The sequence below is a fragment of the Aulonocara sp. 'chitande type north' Nkhata Bay genome, linkage group LG13 (assembly GCF_057382095.1).
Source record: "Aulonocara sp. 'chitande type north' Nkhata Bay isolate Kocher_YH1m ecotype deep benthic linkage group LG13, A_spYH_male_GT1.1, whole genome shotgun sequence".
In the NCBI taxonomy this organism is placed as follows: Eukaryota; Metazoa; Chordata; class Actinopteri; order Cichliformes; family Cichlidae; genus Aulonocara; species Aulonocara sp. 'chitande type north' Nkhata Bay.
Window position 1 is genome coordinate 10364494 of NC_141356.1, and position 21535 is coordinate 10386028.

The window sequence follows — 21535 nt, forward strand, 5'->3', positions numbered from 1 at the left end:
CAGACAGTTTAAGTGATACTAAGAAAATTAGTGATGCAATTGTTCAGTTAATATGTAAAAATGGTTTAACTATGGTAAAAATGGTGAGTTCACCTGTTTCTTACACTCACAAAACCTCGTAAAATCAGTCTTTTGGTGTTTAGCATACCTTGTGGGTAATACATGGTACAAATGACTCATAACTCAATTCATTATTGAGTCAAAAGTCACAAATATAGGTATGTCAACAACAGCAGGACAACTGCATTTGGGATTTTCCACCAAACGTTTTGATCTTCAACAATCGACACAGAGTAACTAAGTTGATTTTACACAGCCTTCTTTTTTGGTTGATGCTCTGTTAATTAGTTGTTTTCTTTTATCATCTTATCTCTGATTTCTTTTTTTCTCTATCCTTGTAATGGTTTTAATACCACCTTGACTGTATGTTGGTAGTATAAAAGGAGCACTCCAACTCTATTAACTACTCAAACACCAGCGCCTAGGAACAAAAGACGTCTTCGCCACAGACATTCCCTCATATTTCTCTCACTTCACAATGGTTAAGTGAGCAACTTTGCTCTTTTTCAGCAGCCTCTGCGATCTGCTAAAAAAGCCCTGCTAATTGCTGTCTTTTAAATGACAGGCATCCAATGAGGCCCATTGTCTTGGTTGAGTGTCTGTCAATATTTCATCAGTTTGTTCTTCTGCTTGCCACGCTCTTACAGTGTTGCCCTGAGACCTCTAATAATGATGTGTCTTTCTGTTATTGCACAGGACCCACTTATATTTCAATGCAAGATTGAAAGACGAAGGCGAACTGCCGCTCGGAGGATGGAGGGATACTTGAGAATTGGATGCTCAGTGTATTTAAGCTTTCATTAAGCATTCAATCAATTTTAAATATTCTTCTGATGGACATGGAAAGCATAAAGTAGTATTGCTTTTATGTATGTCGTGGTCTTTAGCACAGCTGGTTGAATTTATATTGACCTTGCACCGTATGTGCCTGTATGTACCTTCAAACTGTGCAGTTTAATTTTCCCAACACCTTTTGCGTTTATTGCAGTGATTGATTAAAGCGATTCTCATTTGACTCTGAAATACAAATTTCTCATGAGGATACGCTCCTGCTGTTCACCTTCACTGTATTTAGTATTCTCACTCCACACCGGACAAGGTGGCCATATTGAATTTCACTACCAATGCATGCAGTCACCCACTCTGGCCCACTCCAAGGCATGAAACAATGGCAGTCACACTAAGAGTTTCAATTAATCATCCTTGGACCAGATTTGCATTTCTCAAGGATTTCTTTAGATGTGGTGAATGTATGATCGAATTTATATTCAAATCACATTTTGTGTGAAACGTGATCTCTAATGGTCATTGAAATGACAAATTTCACAATGCAAAGAACCCAATGGTGATAGTACATCTTCTACGCTCTATGAAATTCACATTAAAGATGCTTAAATTAACTGCACCTCAAGACCAGACCTGGAGTCAGGGGAAATGAGCAGACAATATATCTGCAAGTTCCCACTCGGTATATCTTAGCCTGTAAGGGAGGAGACTCAATCACAGGTAAATATTGTATTATTATTGCATTCATTAAATATTCTTAACATTTACCAAAGTCATCTGAGGCCATGTGTTTCTCTGTTTCTGCCCATACGGGTCAGATTTGTGGTGACAGACGGTGGCTTTGTGTGGTTAGGGAGTTGGCGAGTGACCCCAGAAGGAGCACCTGTCCAAGAGCGGACCTGCTGCTTTCTATGTTTTGCCTTTGGGTGGGTTTGGCATTAACCCCACTGTCATGTTTCTCTCTCCTCGCTACCCTCTCACCCGAGCCTCAAGACATACATAACCTGCCAGACCCGCTCTGTCATCGCAGGATTAATTAAAATGCTACAGAGCAAAGGAACCGGATTCCTTTGGGATTGTGCCGCGTGTGTGAACGGCACGCACATGTATGAGTGTGTGTGCCCACACACGCAGTCCTGTCTGACATATTGCCAAGTTGTTGTACCTTAGGAGACATATAACAAATGACCTCTGTTGATTGATGGACAGATTTCACCTCAGCAATCCCTTCTCGCATGTGTTGTCCTAAAATACAGCGGGTATGTTTATAATGTGAGACATTACTTATGTTTAAGTGAATTTGCCCCCAAACTATGACCATCTGGCTCATGTTGTTCACCTGCATTTGCATAGTTTCTTTCCTTTTTTTGATCAGATGACAACTATGTATGTCAGAACTTCCAAATTGCCTCCTCTCATTGTTGTGTTTAATTCATGCTTCTCTCGCAAGGCACACAATTCATCTGAAAGGATTCAAATAAATTGAGTTGAAAAGGGGAGGTGGTGCGGGGGGTTACTTATTTATCCCATACCCTGGTGATGTGCTGGCAGAGAGACAATAGAGGTGATGAAACTAAATGAATTCTGTTGTCCTCTGTGCTTTTCTTGCCTATCACAATAATTTGATTAGTGACCTGGTAACTATGAATATATGGGACCTCTTCATTCAAGTCCACTGGGGCTCCTGGGGCAAGAGCCATGTTACAGGGCCCAGCCCCCTTCCATTTGTAACCTTGCCCTCATGTCATGTATGCACAACCGGGCGACTGAGTGATTAATGACCGAGCTCGTGGTACCATTGAAATCTTCTGGTGACTCCAAACAAAAGCCATCACCGTTGTCATTAGCACCAGTCTGGGAACATTTGGCTGTTGGCCTGTATCACGGCCAATATGTTGTAGACAAATGTATGTGTACCGAGTATGTCCGCCTCAAATTAAACATAGTCATATTGGAAAGTAGTTTTTCATTATTTCAGTATTTCTTCTGTTTTCCAGCAAAGCTTAAAGCTGTTTGTTGGCCTCTGTGTCATATACAGTACAGTATCCCTTTATAATAACGTTATTTGCCCGGCGTGCATTTCCTGGCATCTTCTGATTTCATTAGTGCTTCGTTTCCATCAGTGTATGTCTTCTTTGTCAGTTGTGTCTCCAGCTAATAATAATCCAGCATAATTAGAAAATGAAGAATGGCGCTGCCAGCATTCCCAGCAGTGTTTTCTCACAGTGGAAACTTTCCTTCTTCTGCTTCAGTTTTTTTGTTTAAATGAAATATCTGCAAGGAGATGAATAATTTGTAGCCCTAAAGCTTCAGGTTACATAAAATTTTTATCTGACTCCTGAAGAGCCTTTAATTTGTGAGCTGCTCACCATCTTTAGTTTATTAGTTGGTAAAGGAAACAGTCCCACAAGTGAAAGGAAAGTGCGTATGATTTAGGCAGCGTGATTATTTTTCGCAGATAATGCAGCTGCCCAAAACTGAGATCGCGTCCATAATAAATAGGCTATTTTTTTCCTGTCAGACTTCCACTTTACATATCTGTTTGCCTTCAACAGAAACACTGAAATGTGAATTAATAAGCCCCACTGCTGCCTTCTTCATCTAGTGGATCCTGTTTTCACCGTAGCTATCACCTGTAATAAGAATATTTGTTAATGACATCTGTGGCTATGGTGTAACCTTTAGCACTTCAACCCGACTGCTGTACGTCGCTTTCTCACAGCTTAGGTGGGATGTCTTTCAAAATTTCCCAAGATATTTTTATTTTACTTTTCAACTTTGCTGCTAATTAAGTCACTGAATCTGCAATTAAGATCCTCCGAAAGTGCAGGCAGAAGTGCTGAAACAGATGTCAGCTGCCTGCTCACTCCACATGTGTTTTCTTTCTTTCCTTCCTTCTTTTTTCTTTCAGTACTGTAAACATTACCAAACAAACAAGCTTCAGTTGTATGACGATCTTGTGCTCGTATAGCTTTCTACACATTTAAGGTTTTATCGTGCATTTTTAGATTTCCTTACGTGTTCTCGTCTAAGCCACACTCGACAATTTGACAGCTAGCACAGCAGAAGCTGAAAATCCCTTTCAGTCCGTTTACATAACAGCAACCAGATGTCGCTGAGAAATCAGAGGACGGCTCGACGAAGCAAGTTTGACATAGCCCAGCTTTCTTTGTGTTTGCTGACTTGACAAAACCTAAATCCCCGTTTAGAGTTGATGGGTATCTGAACGTTGGTTACGAGTTATCTTTGCTCACCCAGGCTTTCTGCTTTAAGGCTCCGCCCACACTCACGCAAAGTTATTCTCCCGACAGAGTGCTGATGACTCCAGTGAAGAGCCACAGATCACGGAGAACGAATAAAAAGACTATTATGGCAAAAAGAAACATTATTGCTGAAAATGTATATCCATATACATTTTCTGTTCTCTTCTAATGTGACAACTGCATATTAGAGGTGGGAAAGACCTCCACTGTTGTAAAGTTTGTCAGATCATCTCATCAGAGAAAAGCCTCCACTCTGTTCAAGTACAAGTTCACTCATAGATTTGTAATGGCTTTACAGAGGAAAGTGTCTTTTCACTCATCAGCAATCTTTTAGCCGGCCACTGGGAAAGAGTGCATTAACCAACAGAGGAGAGTTTCAGTGTAGCTGTAAAGACATTAACATTAACTGGCTACAGCTGATATGCACTGCTCTCTTTGATGCTGGAAAGTAGCACAGTCTATGGAGAGCCTATAAAGGAGAGGGCGTGCTTTTGGTATTAGTCTTAAATAGTTATGATTAGAGGTTTAAAAAAAAAAAGAAGAAATATATAATTATATATGATAGTATAGTATAATTAAATGTAATTAATAATTGTTATCATTAAACATCAGATGCCAGTGATTGCATTGCTGTCTAAGGCAATTTAAATGTTCAAGAACATAGAAACAATAACTTTTAATAAACTTTTAATAAATTGTTTCCAAAACCAAAGCTATAACTTTTTTAGTGTTAGAAGGGCGGAAAACGTGTCACATGTTCAAAAAAAGTGTCTAATCGCTGCAGCACACGATTATGAGCTGTATTAAATTGCTATGGAATTATTGTATCTTTTGATTTGATAATTGTGTCGGCATATTAGATGCGACAAAAGGATTACCGAGCATGCAGAGAAAGTCCAAAGTTGGATAAAGTACGCTTGCCAGATGTTAGTTTAAGCTGCGTGAGTGTCACAGTGTCTATAGACACACACACCACCCTGTTAACTCGAGCAGGTTTTAAGCAGTGCAAGCTTGGGATTATAGTGGCTTACATCCTTTGACCTCCCCTCCCTTCAAGCTGGGTGTATCACTTGATTGAAATAGATTCGGCAGACTTTTTATTTAAGATAAGAATTTCACTTCATTCTTCCTCTCTCTCACCCCTCGCCACCTTTCCCTTTCTCCTCAACTTTTTTGTGATGGGGGGGGCGTTGGATTTTTAAATTCTTCCAAATAAAAAACGATTCCTCCTTTGTGTTTAGTACAACAGACGGTCCCATTTTTGGCCCTTCCTTCTACCCTCCTCAATAGGGAGGAAATGAGTTGTGGGAGCAGATTCCTCGCACACAGAGATCTCAGTAATCGCGTGGCTGCGTGTCACCAGCGCACCACAGTTACAGCAGCTTTTAATTAATCCCACCACCCTCCCTTGTCCGTTTGTGCCATTCTCCCCCAAACTTTTCACGACTTAACTTTTTTCCTCTGTGTTCGACGGTGTGAGTGTGTGTGTGTGTTTGGGTGTTGCGGTGGGGGGCATTTCTCTAACTTCAGTCTGTCAGCCCACTGCAGCGTTCTGTGCACAACTCGTGTAGTTACAGAATGACAGCGCTGTCACTTTTCCACACTTCTGAAAGTAGAAGATAGCCTGCTAGCTGCATTCATGCTTAAACCCTTCAGTGTCAACTCCACCGATTCTGCCTCTGAAAGTTTGTACACTTTCTGAACCCTAGGAGACCAAGTCCACATGTAAAGTTAATAACCCTTTATGGTGTTTGGCCTACACGAGGTCAGGGATGTTGGCCCTCTGCTGCGCCGCAGTGAGTCATGCTGTTCTGCTCGAGGACTGTAAAGAAATGATACCTTGAAGTGTCTGTGTTGTCTTCCTGGTCCCCCTATGAATTGTGACAAGTTGTATTTACAATCCTAAAAGGTGCTGACACTGCTGAATTCCCCGCCTCTTGGAGAAATACCAAAACACTGGTACCCTTTAGCAAATTTGTGCGCGCTGGCTGTCATTGAGGTGTGAAGGGGCTGCTGTCTCGGTGAATGCGGGGCAAGCTAGACCTCTCTGGAGAGATGGACTGAGTTCTCGCCTGAAGGTCATCTTAATAGAACAAATTCGGGCACACGTGTGGGAGAACTGAAGCCTGCAAGCATGAGATAGATATGTGTCGGCCTTCTTGTTACATCCATGTTAAATAGATGTGGTGGAGGCAGCGCTGTTTGATGGTCAGCATTGAAATGTTTCCTGTCACTGCGGATGAGCTCATTATTTTTGTTCGCTGCCTTTCTTGCGTTCCCCTTCCTGAAAGCCAAAGTGAATAAGACAGCTGCAGACGAACACTGCAGATGAAAACTTGGCCCTGCTATTCAGTATGACTTGGCTGTAGCGAGCATTAGGTTCGTAAAGTGGGCTAAACTTGCATGCGATTAGGCTGTCAACATCTGAAAATAATGAGCTGCAGACAGAGCCACATTGGCATGCAAATACTGTACTGACATTCAAAGCTGGCTTAACATGAATGAGAGACGGGAATGAATCGAAGAGGAACTTTTGCCTCCCACTGCAGAGCTGCAGACCTGCTGGGTGAAATGGACAAGCTGGACTCTCAGAACCTTTCAGAATGAAATAATTATTCCCATGCATCAGACTTTGTGGACAAATGAGACCGAGGGTCGATTAAGTTCTAAGGGAGACGTGGTGTTGATCTCATAAAGGGCAGCAGGAGATGTATGGCTACTTACAAGATCATTTAAACCACTTAATGGAGGACAGGAATTAATGGCTGCCATAGAGCCGAGTCAATTATATGGATATTTTCATAACATATTGTGTATAATTTATAGTGTAATGGCATCAACACCAATCAGCCCCTCTGCTTTTGTTTTGGTTATAGCCTGTTTTAAATGAGTTTATTGACTTTGTATTTTTGGCCGTACAATAAGTTGCCGTCTTCAAACAGTGATATAAAAGCAGTGTCATTGTCTGCTATTGTGGGGTGGCGCAATCTTGATGGCAGTGCTTCTTGTTAATTTGTATTAATGTCAGATAATTTAGAGTTACGATGGATATATGTGCACGCCTTGTGCTCTCAGGCAAAAAATTGGATTCATTAAGAAGACGGAGGAGCTGGTTAAGTTTTTTGGCCTTGTGGTTTCAGGTCACTGAGTAATGTGAAGAGATGGAGAGGGTCCCGGCCTGAAGGCTGGGGGAAGCTGGTCAGAGACAGAGGGGAGAGGACAACACCCCCGCATAGGACCGCATCACTCACACTGACACATCTCACACCACAGACACTTTTACTGCTGGACCAGATTGTGTGTCTGTGCGCGTGCGTGTGTGTTACTGAGAGCGTCACAGTCACGTGAGAGTCTCGGGGAGAGCCGCGAGGAAGGGTGCTGATGACTTTAGGTTAGCTTTGCCTGCATGTTAGTCTGTTTTAATTACATGTGTGAACAGTGCGCACTGGTTCACATGAGCGCACAAGCAACGCTACAGAAACTACTAAAATATTCATAATAACATATATAGACAAGAGCGTGCTCACACATGCAAGCCTTCACGTGAGCCTCTCGCTTACAAATGCAATCATGAATGAGCGATGAAGATGGCTCGAAAAATTAAAAAAACATACTGAACCCTTTTAAGACTCTGGTCTTGTTTTGTTCATTGGAGAGTGCACAGGAATCCTCAAATGATGGAAAAAAGTTTTACAATTGCTGGGAAAAGGGGAACATTTGAACGATGTAAGAAAAGCGCTAAATTTCGACCTGATTTATGCGTATGAATCGTACACGTGGATAAAATTTAAAAAGCAAGTCCTTGATATTCCCTTTTTCCATGTTCTTCTAATCCACATACCAAATGAGCAAACATAGCACATGCTAATTTTACACACTGGCACAAGTTCAAATTTATGGGGAGACCCTGAGGCCTTGGTTTGGTTTCAGCATAGCTCGCTATTAGGAAACCATTAAATTATGGATCTGCATGATGTGCAAAGTGTATCGAACAGGAAGCAAGGGACGGGGTACCACAAGCTCCCCTTTTTATTTTTCACAAGTTTTACTTTTTCGGTGGTTTACATGCAAAAGGGTTTTTAGTCCTGGGCTGAATATTAATTTTTTATCATTTCATTACATTCAGGTTTCTGTTGGTTTATGTTGCCTGTAGTCAATCAATTACTCCCATTTTGTAGTTAATTAAGGTGCCCCAGCCTAGCATGCCTTATCAAGATGATAAAGCATCTCAGAAAAAAAACTTTTTTTAAGCCATTAGATAAAGATCTGATCTATTTCATTAGTATATTTTTCCATAATTTCTAGGATCCCTGCTAAAAACGTCCTGTAATCAGTTCCAGAGTGTCTTTCCTGAGCAGGATGTCTGTGGACAGGTTGCCTGTCGCACTTCCTTGTGATTGGCTGTGTTTTGCGGACACTGACACATATTGGATTTTTCATCTCTCGAGATCTTTGAACTGTGCCTGACCTGACCTCACTGACCTCTAATCAGTCATAAGGTTACACGGCCTGTACTTTTTTTGATCCTAATAATGGCGACGATGGAGAAAAAACAGCTACAGGCAACGGTGAGGTCATCCAGGGGTGGTTTGATGGGAGCATCTATAGGAATGCAAATGTGACCGGCTGCCTGACCAGTACATTACAATAGGAATAACAGCAGCCTAGGGCAGACAGTGCAGCTGCCCCCATTAGTTTTAATCGCTGGGTTACATAAAAGACAAACATAATTAAGCTTTGGGTGTGTCACACAGGAGACAAATGTATGGGGCACCTTGTGTTGTTTAGCAGAGAGTTCTCTGACCTCAGCGAGCACTTGAGTGTGATTAAGGAATTGTTTAAAGGCAGAGATCAGTCAGGGGTCATGAGTGATAAGTGAGGTCACACGAGGTTGTCAGCAGTCTGGTTCATCAATTTTGTCTCATACTTGGATCAGCCGAAATGCACAAAGCAGCTCTGTTATGTATTATTTGCAGTGAAAGCCACAACAATAGCCTGAAACCCCCCCCAATCCCCCTTTTAGATAAACTGTAATTTATCACATAGCTGCGTGAATTTGTGAGAGTGGCCTGCAGCTTCAAAGCGATCATCTCACTTCAGTCACTACAAACTAATTTAATTTATTTAATCCAAGAGCTAAGATTGCTGCATCAGTTAAGGATTTGCACTGCGCTCATAGTCTTAGCGGCTCAAAAATAACACCTGAAGTGTTTTGAGAGGTTCTTGCAAGTGCTCCACATTTGGACACTCTGCTCAAGCACGAGTGATTTTCCATTTCTCAAAAAGTTTTTGAGCCACCCAAGTTATCAGTGAGAAGCTGATGGCTGTGAAGCTAGTCGAGATCCTTGCTTAAATATTTTGAGTCGTGCTCGATAAGAGAAATAAGAAAACGTATTCTTGGTTGCTTTAAAGGCAGATGGAGGCACATTATTTTTAATGTTTTAGCTGTCTTACCCTCAAATTCCTAATTCAAATGTGACAAAACTGCGACTGATCAAAGAACAAAAAAAACTATAGACGGCAGACGCATGACAGCTGTGACTATTCAGTGTACTAAAATTGAACCGTGTTTATTTTAATTTGCAGTTAATGTCATATTTTTAGCATACGGGGCAGGCTTACCGTATACTTAAGGTTTAGATCACTTCTGCAGCTTTTAGTGGCTTCCTTAGCTGTAATTAAAGCTTTCACAGTGTTAAGAGCTTGTGGGTGTGTACATTTTTTTTATTTGAACTGAATACTTTAAAACTAGTATAATCTAGATAATATGTTGTATTTTAATAGTGGGCTTACGTGTGATTTTATTGCTTTTGCATGCATAGTTTTTCATGGGAGGAGCTGCAGCCATGTCAGTAATTGTGCTGAGCACCCGAGCTGTGTATATATATTTCTGCTGTGTCCTCTGCAGAAACAGGTCTGCTTGTACCACCCTCCATATGGTGGCTTGTTATTAGTTTTCAGTTGCCCTGGTGCCAGGGAGGTTCATCTAACCCTAGAGTCCAGCGTCTGCATAGCCCAATTTCTACTCCACTGCGATATTTCTCTTTCTGGCCAATCGAATAAGTCACACATGACTTAACTGCACGAAAGAACAACAGCAGCCTCAAGCAGATGTTGCTCTGTACACTGCCCGTGGAGTGGAAAAGTGATTTCAAGAATACTATCCGAGTTTCTGTTTAAGGGCTCAGCATGTCTCTGAAGGGGAGATGCGGCTGTGAGCGAGAGCCTCAGAGTAGTGATCTTGATGAAGGATAAAAAATACAGCATGTTTTTCATCCATAAAGCATTTTTCAGATTTTGTGCCTACTCTGTAATTTGAGACATAAATCAATAAAACAGGTCCCGTGTAGCCTTCTTTGTTACCTAACTGCACTTAGATTGAGCTCTCTTGAGTGCAAAAGATAAATCAGAAATTTCATCAACGCCTTGTGCGATGGTAATAATTAAACAGAATAAAAGAAATATTATTCTTAAATGGTGTTTGTTGTACTTAAGAAGTAGGTAAGGAGGAGCAATGATATTTTTTTCACTTTTATTCTGTAATATGACCAATATTTTTCATATTCAAGTGTGTATGAAAAAAAGTCACTGGTTTCTTAAAAAGCTAAATACAATAAGCATTGGATCAAGGCACATACAAGACTGGCCAAAGGGCATACAATGCACTTTGGTTTTCAATTGTAAATAACAGTTGACTTCAAATTGTGGCAACATAAATGTGTTCATTTGAAAGAAAAAAATACTACAAAATAATACTCATAACAAGAAAGAGCTGCTGACACGGTGTAATTCTAATAAAAGCCAGCATGTTTTGTGTTTTTGGCCTGGTGACTACAATGACGTATGGTACACGGTACTGAAGAATGCCGCCATTGTCATTTAGCCATTGTTGGCTTGTACAAATAGAGATAGTGGGGGTCCTCTGTGTCAGCCTGTCCTGTCTACTTGTTTCGAGGAGCAGAGGGCTCCTTTAGGTCAGTGTGCTTTATCTGCCCTGTGCTGTGGCCTACAATCCTATCAGAGACATTTTAACCCTGCTTGGGTTGCTTTGCTGTATTTCTTCTTCCTGCAAACAGAACAAAATAACACACCGAACAAAGAGAAAAAAAAAGCATGACACCTCATCTTTAGTTTCCGTACTCCACACCTGGTGAATACTGGAGTAAGATTCTTGGTCCATAATAAATGGAGACAGCTACTGACTGCTCATTGTTTTAGATGGCAACATGCCTGCTTTGTATATTAGTTGATCAGCTGTGCCTTAGTTTACGTCATGTCATTTTTTTGCCTTTTTGTTTTTCTGACAGCCACAAAGTTAAAAGAATGACCTGTGCTTATACTACAAGGTTTTCTAAAGTCTGATTGTTCAACACAGCAATGAAAACCCACTTTCACAGTTGACAAGTCATCATATCTTAGTAGAACACAGAGTTTCTTTTGTTGGTCGATAACCTTAAGCAAAGGAAATACAGTACAAATTACTACAAATCCCTAAAATATAGAATTGCAGTTGGTTACCATACCCACTGATGGTTCAGTGATGGCCCGCAACTGGAACGTTCTCCATCTCCATAAAATGTCCTTAAATATAAATTATATGGCAAATGTACAGAACATTGCTTCCTTAGTCTTATAGATCCAGTGTTTTGTAAAAGTCTTGCCACTCTGTTTGAGTCAAGCACACCTCATGAATGTCCGTATGCAATATCATGAATGGGAATGGTCTGAATCTGGTATTCCACTGTCTCTGTAGCTCCTGTTGTTAATACTGTTGTCATTATGTGGACTTTTGTATAAACTCAGGCCATTAGGTGGGAAAATTGTGTGTATCACAAATTCCTCCTTGGACACAGGCAGGTGATTTATAGGTATCATCTGAAAAGAAGTTTCTCGTATTTCTAGGATGGAGTTGTCCTTTTTAGTGCCAGCCTCAGCATAGTCATCCTTTCTCCGACGGCCTTTGTTATAGGTGCAGTTCCTGGAAAAAAGTGAACCATTCCTATGGACGTACCAACACACCAGCGCCAACATGATTATTGCCAAAAGAGCCACAGCCCCTCCAATGATAGCAGCCAAAGGCAGACTGGAATTTTTGTAAGGCTCCTTCTCCTGTTCTCTGTTTAAAGTTGTAGTCGGGTGGTATGACTTGTGAGAGCCAGTCTCTGTCTCGATGCAAACGGGGGTCTCGTCAGACAGGTAACTGTTGCTGGTCTCCATGGGAACCATGCATATTCTATAGGAAGACTCTGGCTCCAGCGCCGTGAGCAGATACTCTGTTCTCTCCCCCTGCACGATGGTTTCAGTAATAGAGCCAAAGGCAGGGCTGTGCCCCAGCTTTAGCCAGCTGAGCCGCAGGGCAGTCATGGGTTGCGACACCCTCCATGATATGTGTATGGTATCTGCACCACTTGACTTCACACTGATGGTGATGATCTTTCTGCCTGAAGAGGTGGTAGTGCTGTGGTAATTTTTACTGATGTCAGGCCCTTTTATTATAGGCCTCCTAGTCACAAACACGGGCCACTGGGGCTGTGATGGGCGTAGAGTGTTGGAGACTGTGCTCGTCTCGTATGTGGAGAAGAGCTCTGAATCTGTGCAGTCAAACATATCTGTAGTTAGGTCTTTAATTGCCATCCCTTTGACCTTATCAGGACCCTGGCACATGAAACCCCGTACGTTCACCTTAGATGGCAATGACCGCAACCAGTCACGCACCCATTTCATCTTGCAGGTGCATTGCCAGGGGTTGTTGCGCAGCAGGAGCTGTGTGAGATTGTCCAGATCTTCAAATACGCCCTGTGGGAGGCTGCTCAGGTTGTTAAGAGAAAGGTCCAGGCGATACAGCTGTCTAAGGAAGGCAAAAGCCCCAGGTGGAACCCGATTAATATGATTTTCTTGTAGCTGCAGCTTCTCCAAACAGGTGCCTGGCAGATTGGCTGGCGGCATAGTGAGGGAATTCCTCACCAGCGAAAGCTCAGTCAAGTTGATCAGGTTGATGAAAGCCATCTCACCAATCCCACGGTTGTTGAGCAGGTTACCATCCAGGATTAGTCGCTTCAGGTTGATGAGATCTTGCAGCGATTGCTCTGAGATGGTGGAGATGCGGTTGTCGTCAAAGCGTAGCTCCTCAATGCTCATAGGCAGGCCTGAAGGGATGGTGCTAAGGTGGTTTCTGGAAAGAAAAAGCAGCCGGAGATGATTACTGTCCCTGAAGGCCCCCTCCTCTATGCTGACTGCTGATACAGAGTTATCATCCAGGTGCAGTTCTTCGATGTAGGGAATTTGAGCTAAAGAGGCATGGGTAATCATCCGAATGTTGTTCTCCTGAAGGTGGAGCTCTTTTAGCCCAAGGGGAAGGTTAGTAGGAAACTCATCCAGATTATTGCCGTACAGGTAGATCTTCTCCACCTTTATGAGCCTTCGAAGCTCTGAGGGAATGCCCGAACTCTTAATGCGATTGTTTTGCAGAAACAGCACTGTAGCGTCCTGGGGTATACCAGTAGGGATGGAAGTCAGGCCACGGTCATTACAGTAGATAAAGGTCCCATCGCAGCGGCAACTTGAGGGACATGAGGCAGAGGTCACCAAGGGGTTAGCAAGACCCAGCAGCAGCCCGATCCTGATGAGGAAGAGGATGAAGGACTTGCACTGACGCACCATCTTGAGGGTGTGTTGCCTGGCAGTCTAATCACTCAAGAGCCCCTGGGGAGAATACACAAGTGTACATTTAATGCACAATGCCTTGAAAGCGCAGCCAAATTCCTGTTTTCAGAATTGCTGGGTGTTTGAAAAGCTGCCTGCAGCACTGGCTCAATTAAATATGTGCTGAAAGAATCATTTGAATCCCTAATATTTAATTTATATGATTTGTTTATCAGGATTATCACACAGTGAAAATGTATCTTTTGTTTCACAATATACTCATTACATAAATATTCTAATCTTTGTGTAACTTTACATCTTTACTACCCTGCATTCCAAATAGTTAAATGATGCTTTGTCTTAAATAAAAAATGTTGCACCTTTGCACCTCTGTGAATTAAAACTGAGTGCATCGACTTTTCCCCCACGACTTCTGAAATGTAATGCATTCCCAAGCTTTACACATTTCTCAATCTGAAGCCTCTCTCTCATTGCCACAGATCACAGGGGTGAAAAAAGTCAGGCTGTCTCAATGAACTGTCGTGAACCTGGCATACCTTAAATGCTGACAGATTAATACCAATGTCCTTAGTCTCTTGAATAAGGCTTGATTGTAAATGTTTAACATACCGGTATTAAAAGTTTCGATTTAAGAAGTTATTTTTCAAATAAGGTTTTCTAAAGTCACAAGAATTTTGCACAGCAGTGTGTTAATGATTTTTGCTGTAAGTGTGTATGGCATGTTAAAAATGCTAAAAAAAAGAAGACAGCGACTGTTACATTATTATAGTAAATATATATATTATATTTAAGGGTTGTGGACTTCAAACAGACAGCCTTGACATCAACAAAATGGCAAAAGCAGAAAGCATCTGTCTCTTTTTTCGTCAGCTATGTGTACGTTGCCCTTTACTTTAGGTACTACTGAATTATTTCTTTCATTATGCATTCCTGCCATGACCTCTCTTCCTGTACATCTAATTAGAAAATGCTGATCTGGTGAGTGAAGTGGAAAGAAGCAAAGCCTTCTGTATTTGTCATACCTGATTTATACGATGTGGTAAATCCTTTCCAGCCACCTAAAAATCCAATCAAGATTTCCTCTTGAATTTGCTCTTATCCTTTCTCAAAGGAAAAAGTTTGTCCAAGGGGTTTCTTGTGATATCCTGACCTGGTCAGTGTTTGCTGAGCTGATCCTTGTTTGGACGATGACCTCCTCTGTGTGGGCAGAGGCTCATGCCTTCAATGAATTTACCATGGCAGATAAGCCTGTACAAAAAGCATCCCCTGCCACTGACAAAGCATGTACTCTCAGGTAATATTGAAAATCCTAACGATTGCTGCAGCTGTCAAGCTTAACAGCCATAACCGCAAATTAGATTTTTGGGGTGTTGTATTGTTATCCGTTTGTTGTACGTGGCGGACTTTTGCAAAGGCTCCTGTCTGCAATCACGGCCGGCAGGCATGATGAGTTCACACAAAGCTGGTCTGAGCCATGCCAATCCCCTCTGCCACAGGCTCAATCCAGGCCTGTTCACTTGTGTACTCCAAGTCTTCAGGTAACCCAGAATCCTCTGCTCCCTTGTTGAGCCTGTATACACATTAATCCAGGGCTCTGGTCCTTTTTCCTGAAGCAGATAACCAGTGTTCTCCTCTCCACTAAGGAGAGAAACAAGGCAAGTTGCTTATCCTTCTGGGCACAGCCTCTCTCACGTATCTGCAGCTTGAGTCATGCTGTGCACTCCTCACACCTGGGATGATGCTCTGAAAAATAACCAAAGAGCAATGCATTCAGTTTTTAAATGATCAGGTTTCATTGACTTCACCTTGTAAAATTGCAAAAAAATGTAATTGCATTTAGAGATGTTTGATCATGGCTTCTGCCCGGCCTTATATTGTGACTTTGTATTTAGAAGAACCCTCTAATGCAATACTAAAAATACGCCTGTTGACCTTTTACAGTGAGCCACTCCAACAGACCACATTTCTTTTCTATCCCGCTACAAGAACGTCCGTGGATAAAAAGCCAGCACTGATTCAAACCCCACAGCTCAACAATGGCTACGGGTGGAGCTCCTTCCTTACTTCAGTACGTGTTTTAAAAAATAGAGCAGATCCTGTGATTTAAAAAAAACTAAACTAAAAAAAACGGTTTAGAAAGTCCAGATATTAGAGGTGGAAGAAGAAACGATCCAGTCGGCGCCTGCTGAATTACTCACATTGTTAAAAAGCTTTCATGACAAATGAAGGCTGTTCGAATTTCCTAAGAAGAGGATGTCTGGTGCGTCCATCCCTGTCAATCCCAGCACCTCTCTGTGACCTCTTACCTCCACCCCATCCTCTCTTTACATTCTGTGAACGCTCCTTCTGTTTGTAAAAATAGAATTTCCTTTGCCAAGGAAAATGTTATGGTTCCCTTTTACAACACAATAGCTTTGTGTCCTAAGCATCCATGTGACCTGTTTGCTGCCTCTATGCTGTAAAACATGTAAAGGTAAATTAGGAACAAGAGGCCCAGCCATTTAACAGTTGTAACCCATGACAAGGAGAAGATTAGGGAATTGAGAGGCTTGTAACTCGATTACAACTCCTGAGATGCTGTCTCATAATAACTCCCCCCTTCCTTCTGTTCCATCTAAACACGGGTGCTCGGTCCAGTATTACATTAGTAGTAGATTAGAGTCTGGGGAAGAGAAAAAAAAGCACCAGATGTGACCTCTACTAACTTGTAGACTAAAGGAGTCTGATGAGGGGGAAAAAAAGATTACATTTAGTAATGGAGTTCTTTAGAAAATGGTGGGATGATAGAGGAATATGTGCTGTCTGTCTGGTGGAATGAACTTTATGTGCAGCACTTAGTCAGGCTATTTCAATTTTAAATAGCCTCTTTCACCTAAAAGTTCTTCTTTCCCTAAATGTGTGCCGTCTTGATTTGAATACTGGAAATGTTGGCATTAGGTAAAAGAAAAAAACGTGCCTCTACGTTTCTGCCGAAGGAAGAGCTGTACTCCAAAATAATAGACTTTTGGGGTTTGAGAAAGGGTGATTGTCACAAAAATGATATGGCACAACATTTCCTTTCTTTAGCCAGAAAAACCCTAGCATAATAGAATGTAGCTCAGTGTCCAGTATAGGAGATGATGAGATGTGGGTATTCATTAAGAACATGTGGTAGAATAATCTGTCGGCCTCGGTGTGCTCTGTTATATCATGTGTGTGATTTATCAGAAGTGTGCTTTGAACATAGCACATCATGCTTATTTTACAAGAAAAACAGTCAGGCCTAGACGCTTGATGGTCTCCCCCACCACCCCCACCCAACCCCAATTTTTTTCCATGCTCTTCGGATTTCAGGAGAGTGGCCCCCTCTCCATTGTTCGCTACAAGGCAAGCATGTGGACCGTGTAGCCTCACAAAGGGGGGGGGGGGGTCTAAGGTTTTTGGAACTTTTATTCAGACAATTTACGAAATGCCTTAACTTAAAACAGTGCATTATGCAAACCTCCTGTGTTCCCATTTACAAATGCACGCCCAGCCAAATGTATGCAGTTGCGCGCACGCAGTGCTTTGTTTCCCGTGCACACAATCATTCTGAGAGCAATAAACGGTGGGTTCAACGTTTTTAGTGATGGATGTCTTTCTCCATCGTTCTAATAAGCTCCGCTGGCAGGACAAGGGATTTCTCCAGCAGTCAGAGTGGATTCTGCTTCATTTAATCCGAACTGGCAAAGTTAAATTGAGCATCCTAGTAAAATTGCATGTTGGTGTACAGCAAGTTACCTTTCAGTGAAGAGCGTGGGAGGCTCGCACAAAGCTGGACACCGATAGCCATTGTGAGCTGAACACGCATAAATGCACATTAAGCTGCAATAACAGAGCCCAAGACTCTGTGCCCTGTAGGCATACACTGCACAAGAAAGGCTTTGGTAGAAAAAAATTCATATAGGAACAATTTCATGCCTGTCAAAAGTATTGCAGATTATAATGACTTTTAGTTCAGTAAAATACAGAATAATATTACATGGGCTGCATTGGTGGGGGTGAAGCTCAAGAAGTAGTAATGGCTGGCTGCTAAATTATTCATAAGCCCTGAAATTAATTTTGAAACCACGGTAGAGCCTTCCATTGGGAAATCATTGTTGTTTGTATCTGCTGTTGATCTTTCATTCTAATTCATAATTTAGAATTATGATAGATTGCACAGTACAGTCATTGTGGGCTATGTTTTGCTCAGATTCGCTCTCTAAGCTGTGTGCCTGCAACATCAGCTGGCACAGCGATAGCACTTAAGGAAACAGTCAAGGTGGACAAAGATTGTTTGGGGCTGTATCAAAAATAAACGGACCCCTTTAAGCTGATTTTAAAGCAAAATGAATAGTTTTTCCTGCTTTTAACAGAGGTGAGATTTTGTCAGTGGGAACGCTTGCACGAAGCATTGATTAACAATTTAGGAGATTGTATGTCAAGACACCTGGCAGCGGCCTACTGTGTGCCGCTGAGACACAACAGAACATTCATGGTCACATCTGAATGCACAGGGACACAGAACACGTTTCAGCCAAATAGAAAATGGGTAGAAATCTCTTCGTTTAACGGATTTGGTATGTGGCCTCCTGGTGTTGTCTTTAGATGGGCTGAACAGATGATACTTTTGCTGGACCATTAAGAGCATATATAGGCCCGGGACAGACGGGGGTCCCTCTTTTGTAATAGCCTGAAAGGAAAGATCTGTAGCAGCGGCAATTGTTTTTCTCCACATGGGGGTGGTAGGCACTGCAAGATAAAAATGTGTGCGAATCTGTGCGTGTGTGTGTCTGTATGCGACAAGCAAACGCACAATATTCATGTTAAGCTCCAGGAGCCTATCTCGGCACAGGCCAGACAACCACCCAAAATAGGGGGGATTTGTTCAGCCTCCCTACTGGCCCTACTACAGCTTGTTCTGAGTCATATGGCTAAGTTTCTCCCCCCCCTGCAGCATTTAGGCCTTGAAGCCCTGTTTACGCTTTTACTTTCAGTAACCAGTATGAAATGATGTGTCTCTTGCAGTTTAGGATTGATCATAAAAGATGCTGCCGAGTGGATAGATAAATTATGAAAAGAAGTGGATTAGGCCTCCTCAGAGCACGGTGGTGAATCAGAAATATGCCTTGGTGGTAAAGAAAGACACCCCCCTCCCCCTTTCCCCACCCCCAAACCAATTTCACTTTTTTTTAATGCTTTGATTTTTTTCAATCATGGTGACCTGGTTAGTTGTCGAATTCCCTCTCACAACAACTGACTGGGGACTTTTGCCTCGGGCAGCTATCAGTGAAGACAATTGGCTCTGTTCTCACAAGTCTGCCACGTTTTAAAAGGCTATTTATTTTTACTGTCTGTCAAACACACCGAAAAACAATGAGCTACTATTTGCATTGCATGACAAGTCGGGTCAAGTTTGGATCCACTGCCGGTGATGTGCGGAAATTAGGCTCCAGCCTACACACACATACACGTATACATATATGTTGTTCAAAGCCTGGATGAACTTATCGTCTCACGAAGATAAAAAGCTGTGTTAAATTGGATTAACCACTGTCCTTGTCCTGGTGCTGCTGCTAAGAAGGCGTCCACTTTTATTGTATTGCTGGGATGGTGATCAGTTTGCATGCACAGAGACGAACACGGCTTTTCGTTAACGTGACAGACTGATCGAGTGAAGCTATCGCTGACTGTAAAGGCGCTTTTATTTCTTGATGCTTTAATAACACGGCTGTCACGGAGTCGCAGAGAGCTGCAGCTGCAGCGAAATGCCACACGTTTCTTTTAAATACTCGTTAATGTAACATAATGTGCTTTGAGTGAGCTGCTGATTATAAGCGAATTGATGAAACTTAAGTGGATTTAACTTTGTGCATTTGAAGGGCTTCTACTTTTTTTTGACTACGCCCGTGCAGCAGGGAAAAGCTCTCACTGCCTATGATTATTATTGTTATTATTTTAGTAGCAGAGGAGGGTGGCGATGGGGCGTCCAAACCTGGGGTTGAGTTTACAGTTGCACAGCAGCCTAAAAATTTCACTCCCTAGTAGGTTGCATCAATAGTAGCGGGTCCGATCCAAGTCGTCTAGACTGTGATTGTGCAGACGCTTTCAGTGGAGTTGTTTTTTTTTTTCAGCTGCCTCTCCGTGTCTAAATCCGCGGGATCTGTGCTGCAATTCCAGCAGCACGCCGGGGTGTCTTCTCGCGCTGCGACACTGAGGCAGAAACAGACAGGAGAAGCAGACCGGGTGTTTGCTCTCAGAGACACACGCTGGAAAAAATAGAGGGACGCAGTACCCGATAGCAGCAAGTTGTTGGCACCAAGAGGGGGGGTTGAGACGAAGAGAAGAATGATTTCTGTCTGATTTCTATCTGCCAACCTGGGAAGAGTGTCTACGCTCAGTGTGTGCGTGCGCGCGCGTATGAGTGCCTAATTTGGATATTTTAGAAGAAAAGAAAGTGCACTTGAGATTTTTTTAAATAAAGATCGCCCTGAGACAATCACCTCTAAGAAACGCAGTATCTCTCGCCTGAGCCGAGTGTTAGAAATAAGGAGGGAAAGAGGGCAACTAATTAGATACAAGCAACTCCTGAGGATTCCGCATTACTTTCAATTCCTTCTGCCAGAAAGAAGATCCAAAAAAGATGAAAAGGATGCATTCCCAACAGGACTGTACCATCAAAAAATAAAAACCCAAAACAAAAAAAAAGCAACTCCGCACTTACCTCAACTTAATCAACCAAAAATGGAAAGTAACAGGTATCCTCTTATATTTAGCTTCACAGCGTGAAAAATAATAATCCAATCCACGCTTAAATTCAGATCCCGAAAAATACAAATAAAAAAAAATATAATTAAAAAAAGTCCACACTCCCTCACAAGGCTAGAGCTATTCGGAGTTTATCAGAAGCGCCACTGCTATGTTTACTGGTGACCCCATCACACGCATACACAATCTGCTGGCTGTGCGAGGACATAGGTGCACGGATAGATCTCAATACAAATGTGGAGTTGTGTTTGCCTCTAGCTTTGCTTCAATAGAGCACTGATGTCATATGGAGGCGGGGTCTCTCTCTCCCTCTCTCTCTCCCTCTCTCTCTCTCTTTTGGAGATGCACGATGCAGTGTTGTTTGGATACACTAGAGGGAGTGGAGGAAAGGGGAAAGCCACTCACATCCTTGTTAGATGTGTGCACTTAAGATGAGCGAGTAGTCACTGGTTGGAAAGCGATGCTGGCTGGCATCAAAAGACAAAGAGGTGGGAAAAAAACTGGAGATGTACAGTATGTGTGTGCATGCTGGTGGAAATGAGATACGCCCTAAGCACTTTGGCGGCAGTGGTTTGCTTAAGGAAGAGATATCGGCAGCTGTTATTATCATTGGGTGTTCGTTTCAGATGTGCCAGGATAGTTGATGATCAGTTTGGGTCGGATGTCAGATGTCATCATTTTTCAGTTTCTTTTTCTTCTTTTCTAAAGTAAAGAAATCCAGCATTTCAAATGCATGACCTGCTTCATGCAACAAGAGTAGGATTATATCTTTTAAAAAAAAGTTGACAGGTAATGAATATTGGATGATGTTGTCGCAGTGAGCCAGAATAATTCATCACAAGAATTTAGGGCCGTGTTGCTAATTCCTAATATGTGGTTGACTCTGTTTGTGTGGCTAAGCACTAATAGAGGATCTGTAAGAGTGTGTCTGTGTGTTTATACATGAATGAGGTGTCGGTTGCTCAGAGATACCTGAACTGTTTCTTGCCGCTCGT

At 42.2% G+C, this 21535-nt stretch overlaps 2 protein-coding genes across 2 annotated transcripts in view; one reads left to right on the forward strand and one right to left on the reverse strand.

Annotated features, from left to right (window-relative positions):
* The window catches only part of macrod2 (mono-ADP ribosylhydrolase 2), a 421359-nt gene that overhangs the window by 61055 nt on the left and 338769 nt on the right, over nucleotides 1-21535 (forward strand). The gene's annotated exons all lie outside the window — the stretch shown is intronic.
* Nucleotides 10628-20792, reverse strand: flrt3 (fibronectin leucine rich transmembrane 3). The gene is made up of 3 exons (XM_086258667.1): nucleotides 20497-20792; nucleotides 14795-15515; nucleotides 10628-13811 (listed from the first exon to the last, which is right to left on the reverse strand). Exon 3 carries the CDS (start codon nucleotides 13767-13769, stop codon nucleotides 11817-11819), a length of 1953 nt encoding a protein of 650 aa, XP_086114793.1. The 5' UTR covers nucleotides 13770-13811; nucleotides 14795-15515; nucleotides 20497-20792; the 3' UTR covers nucleotides 10628-11816.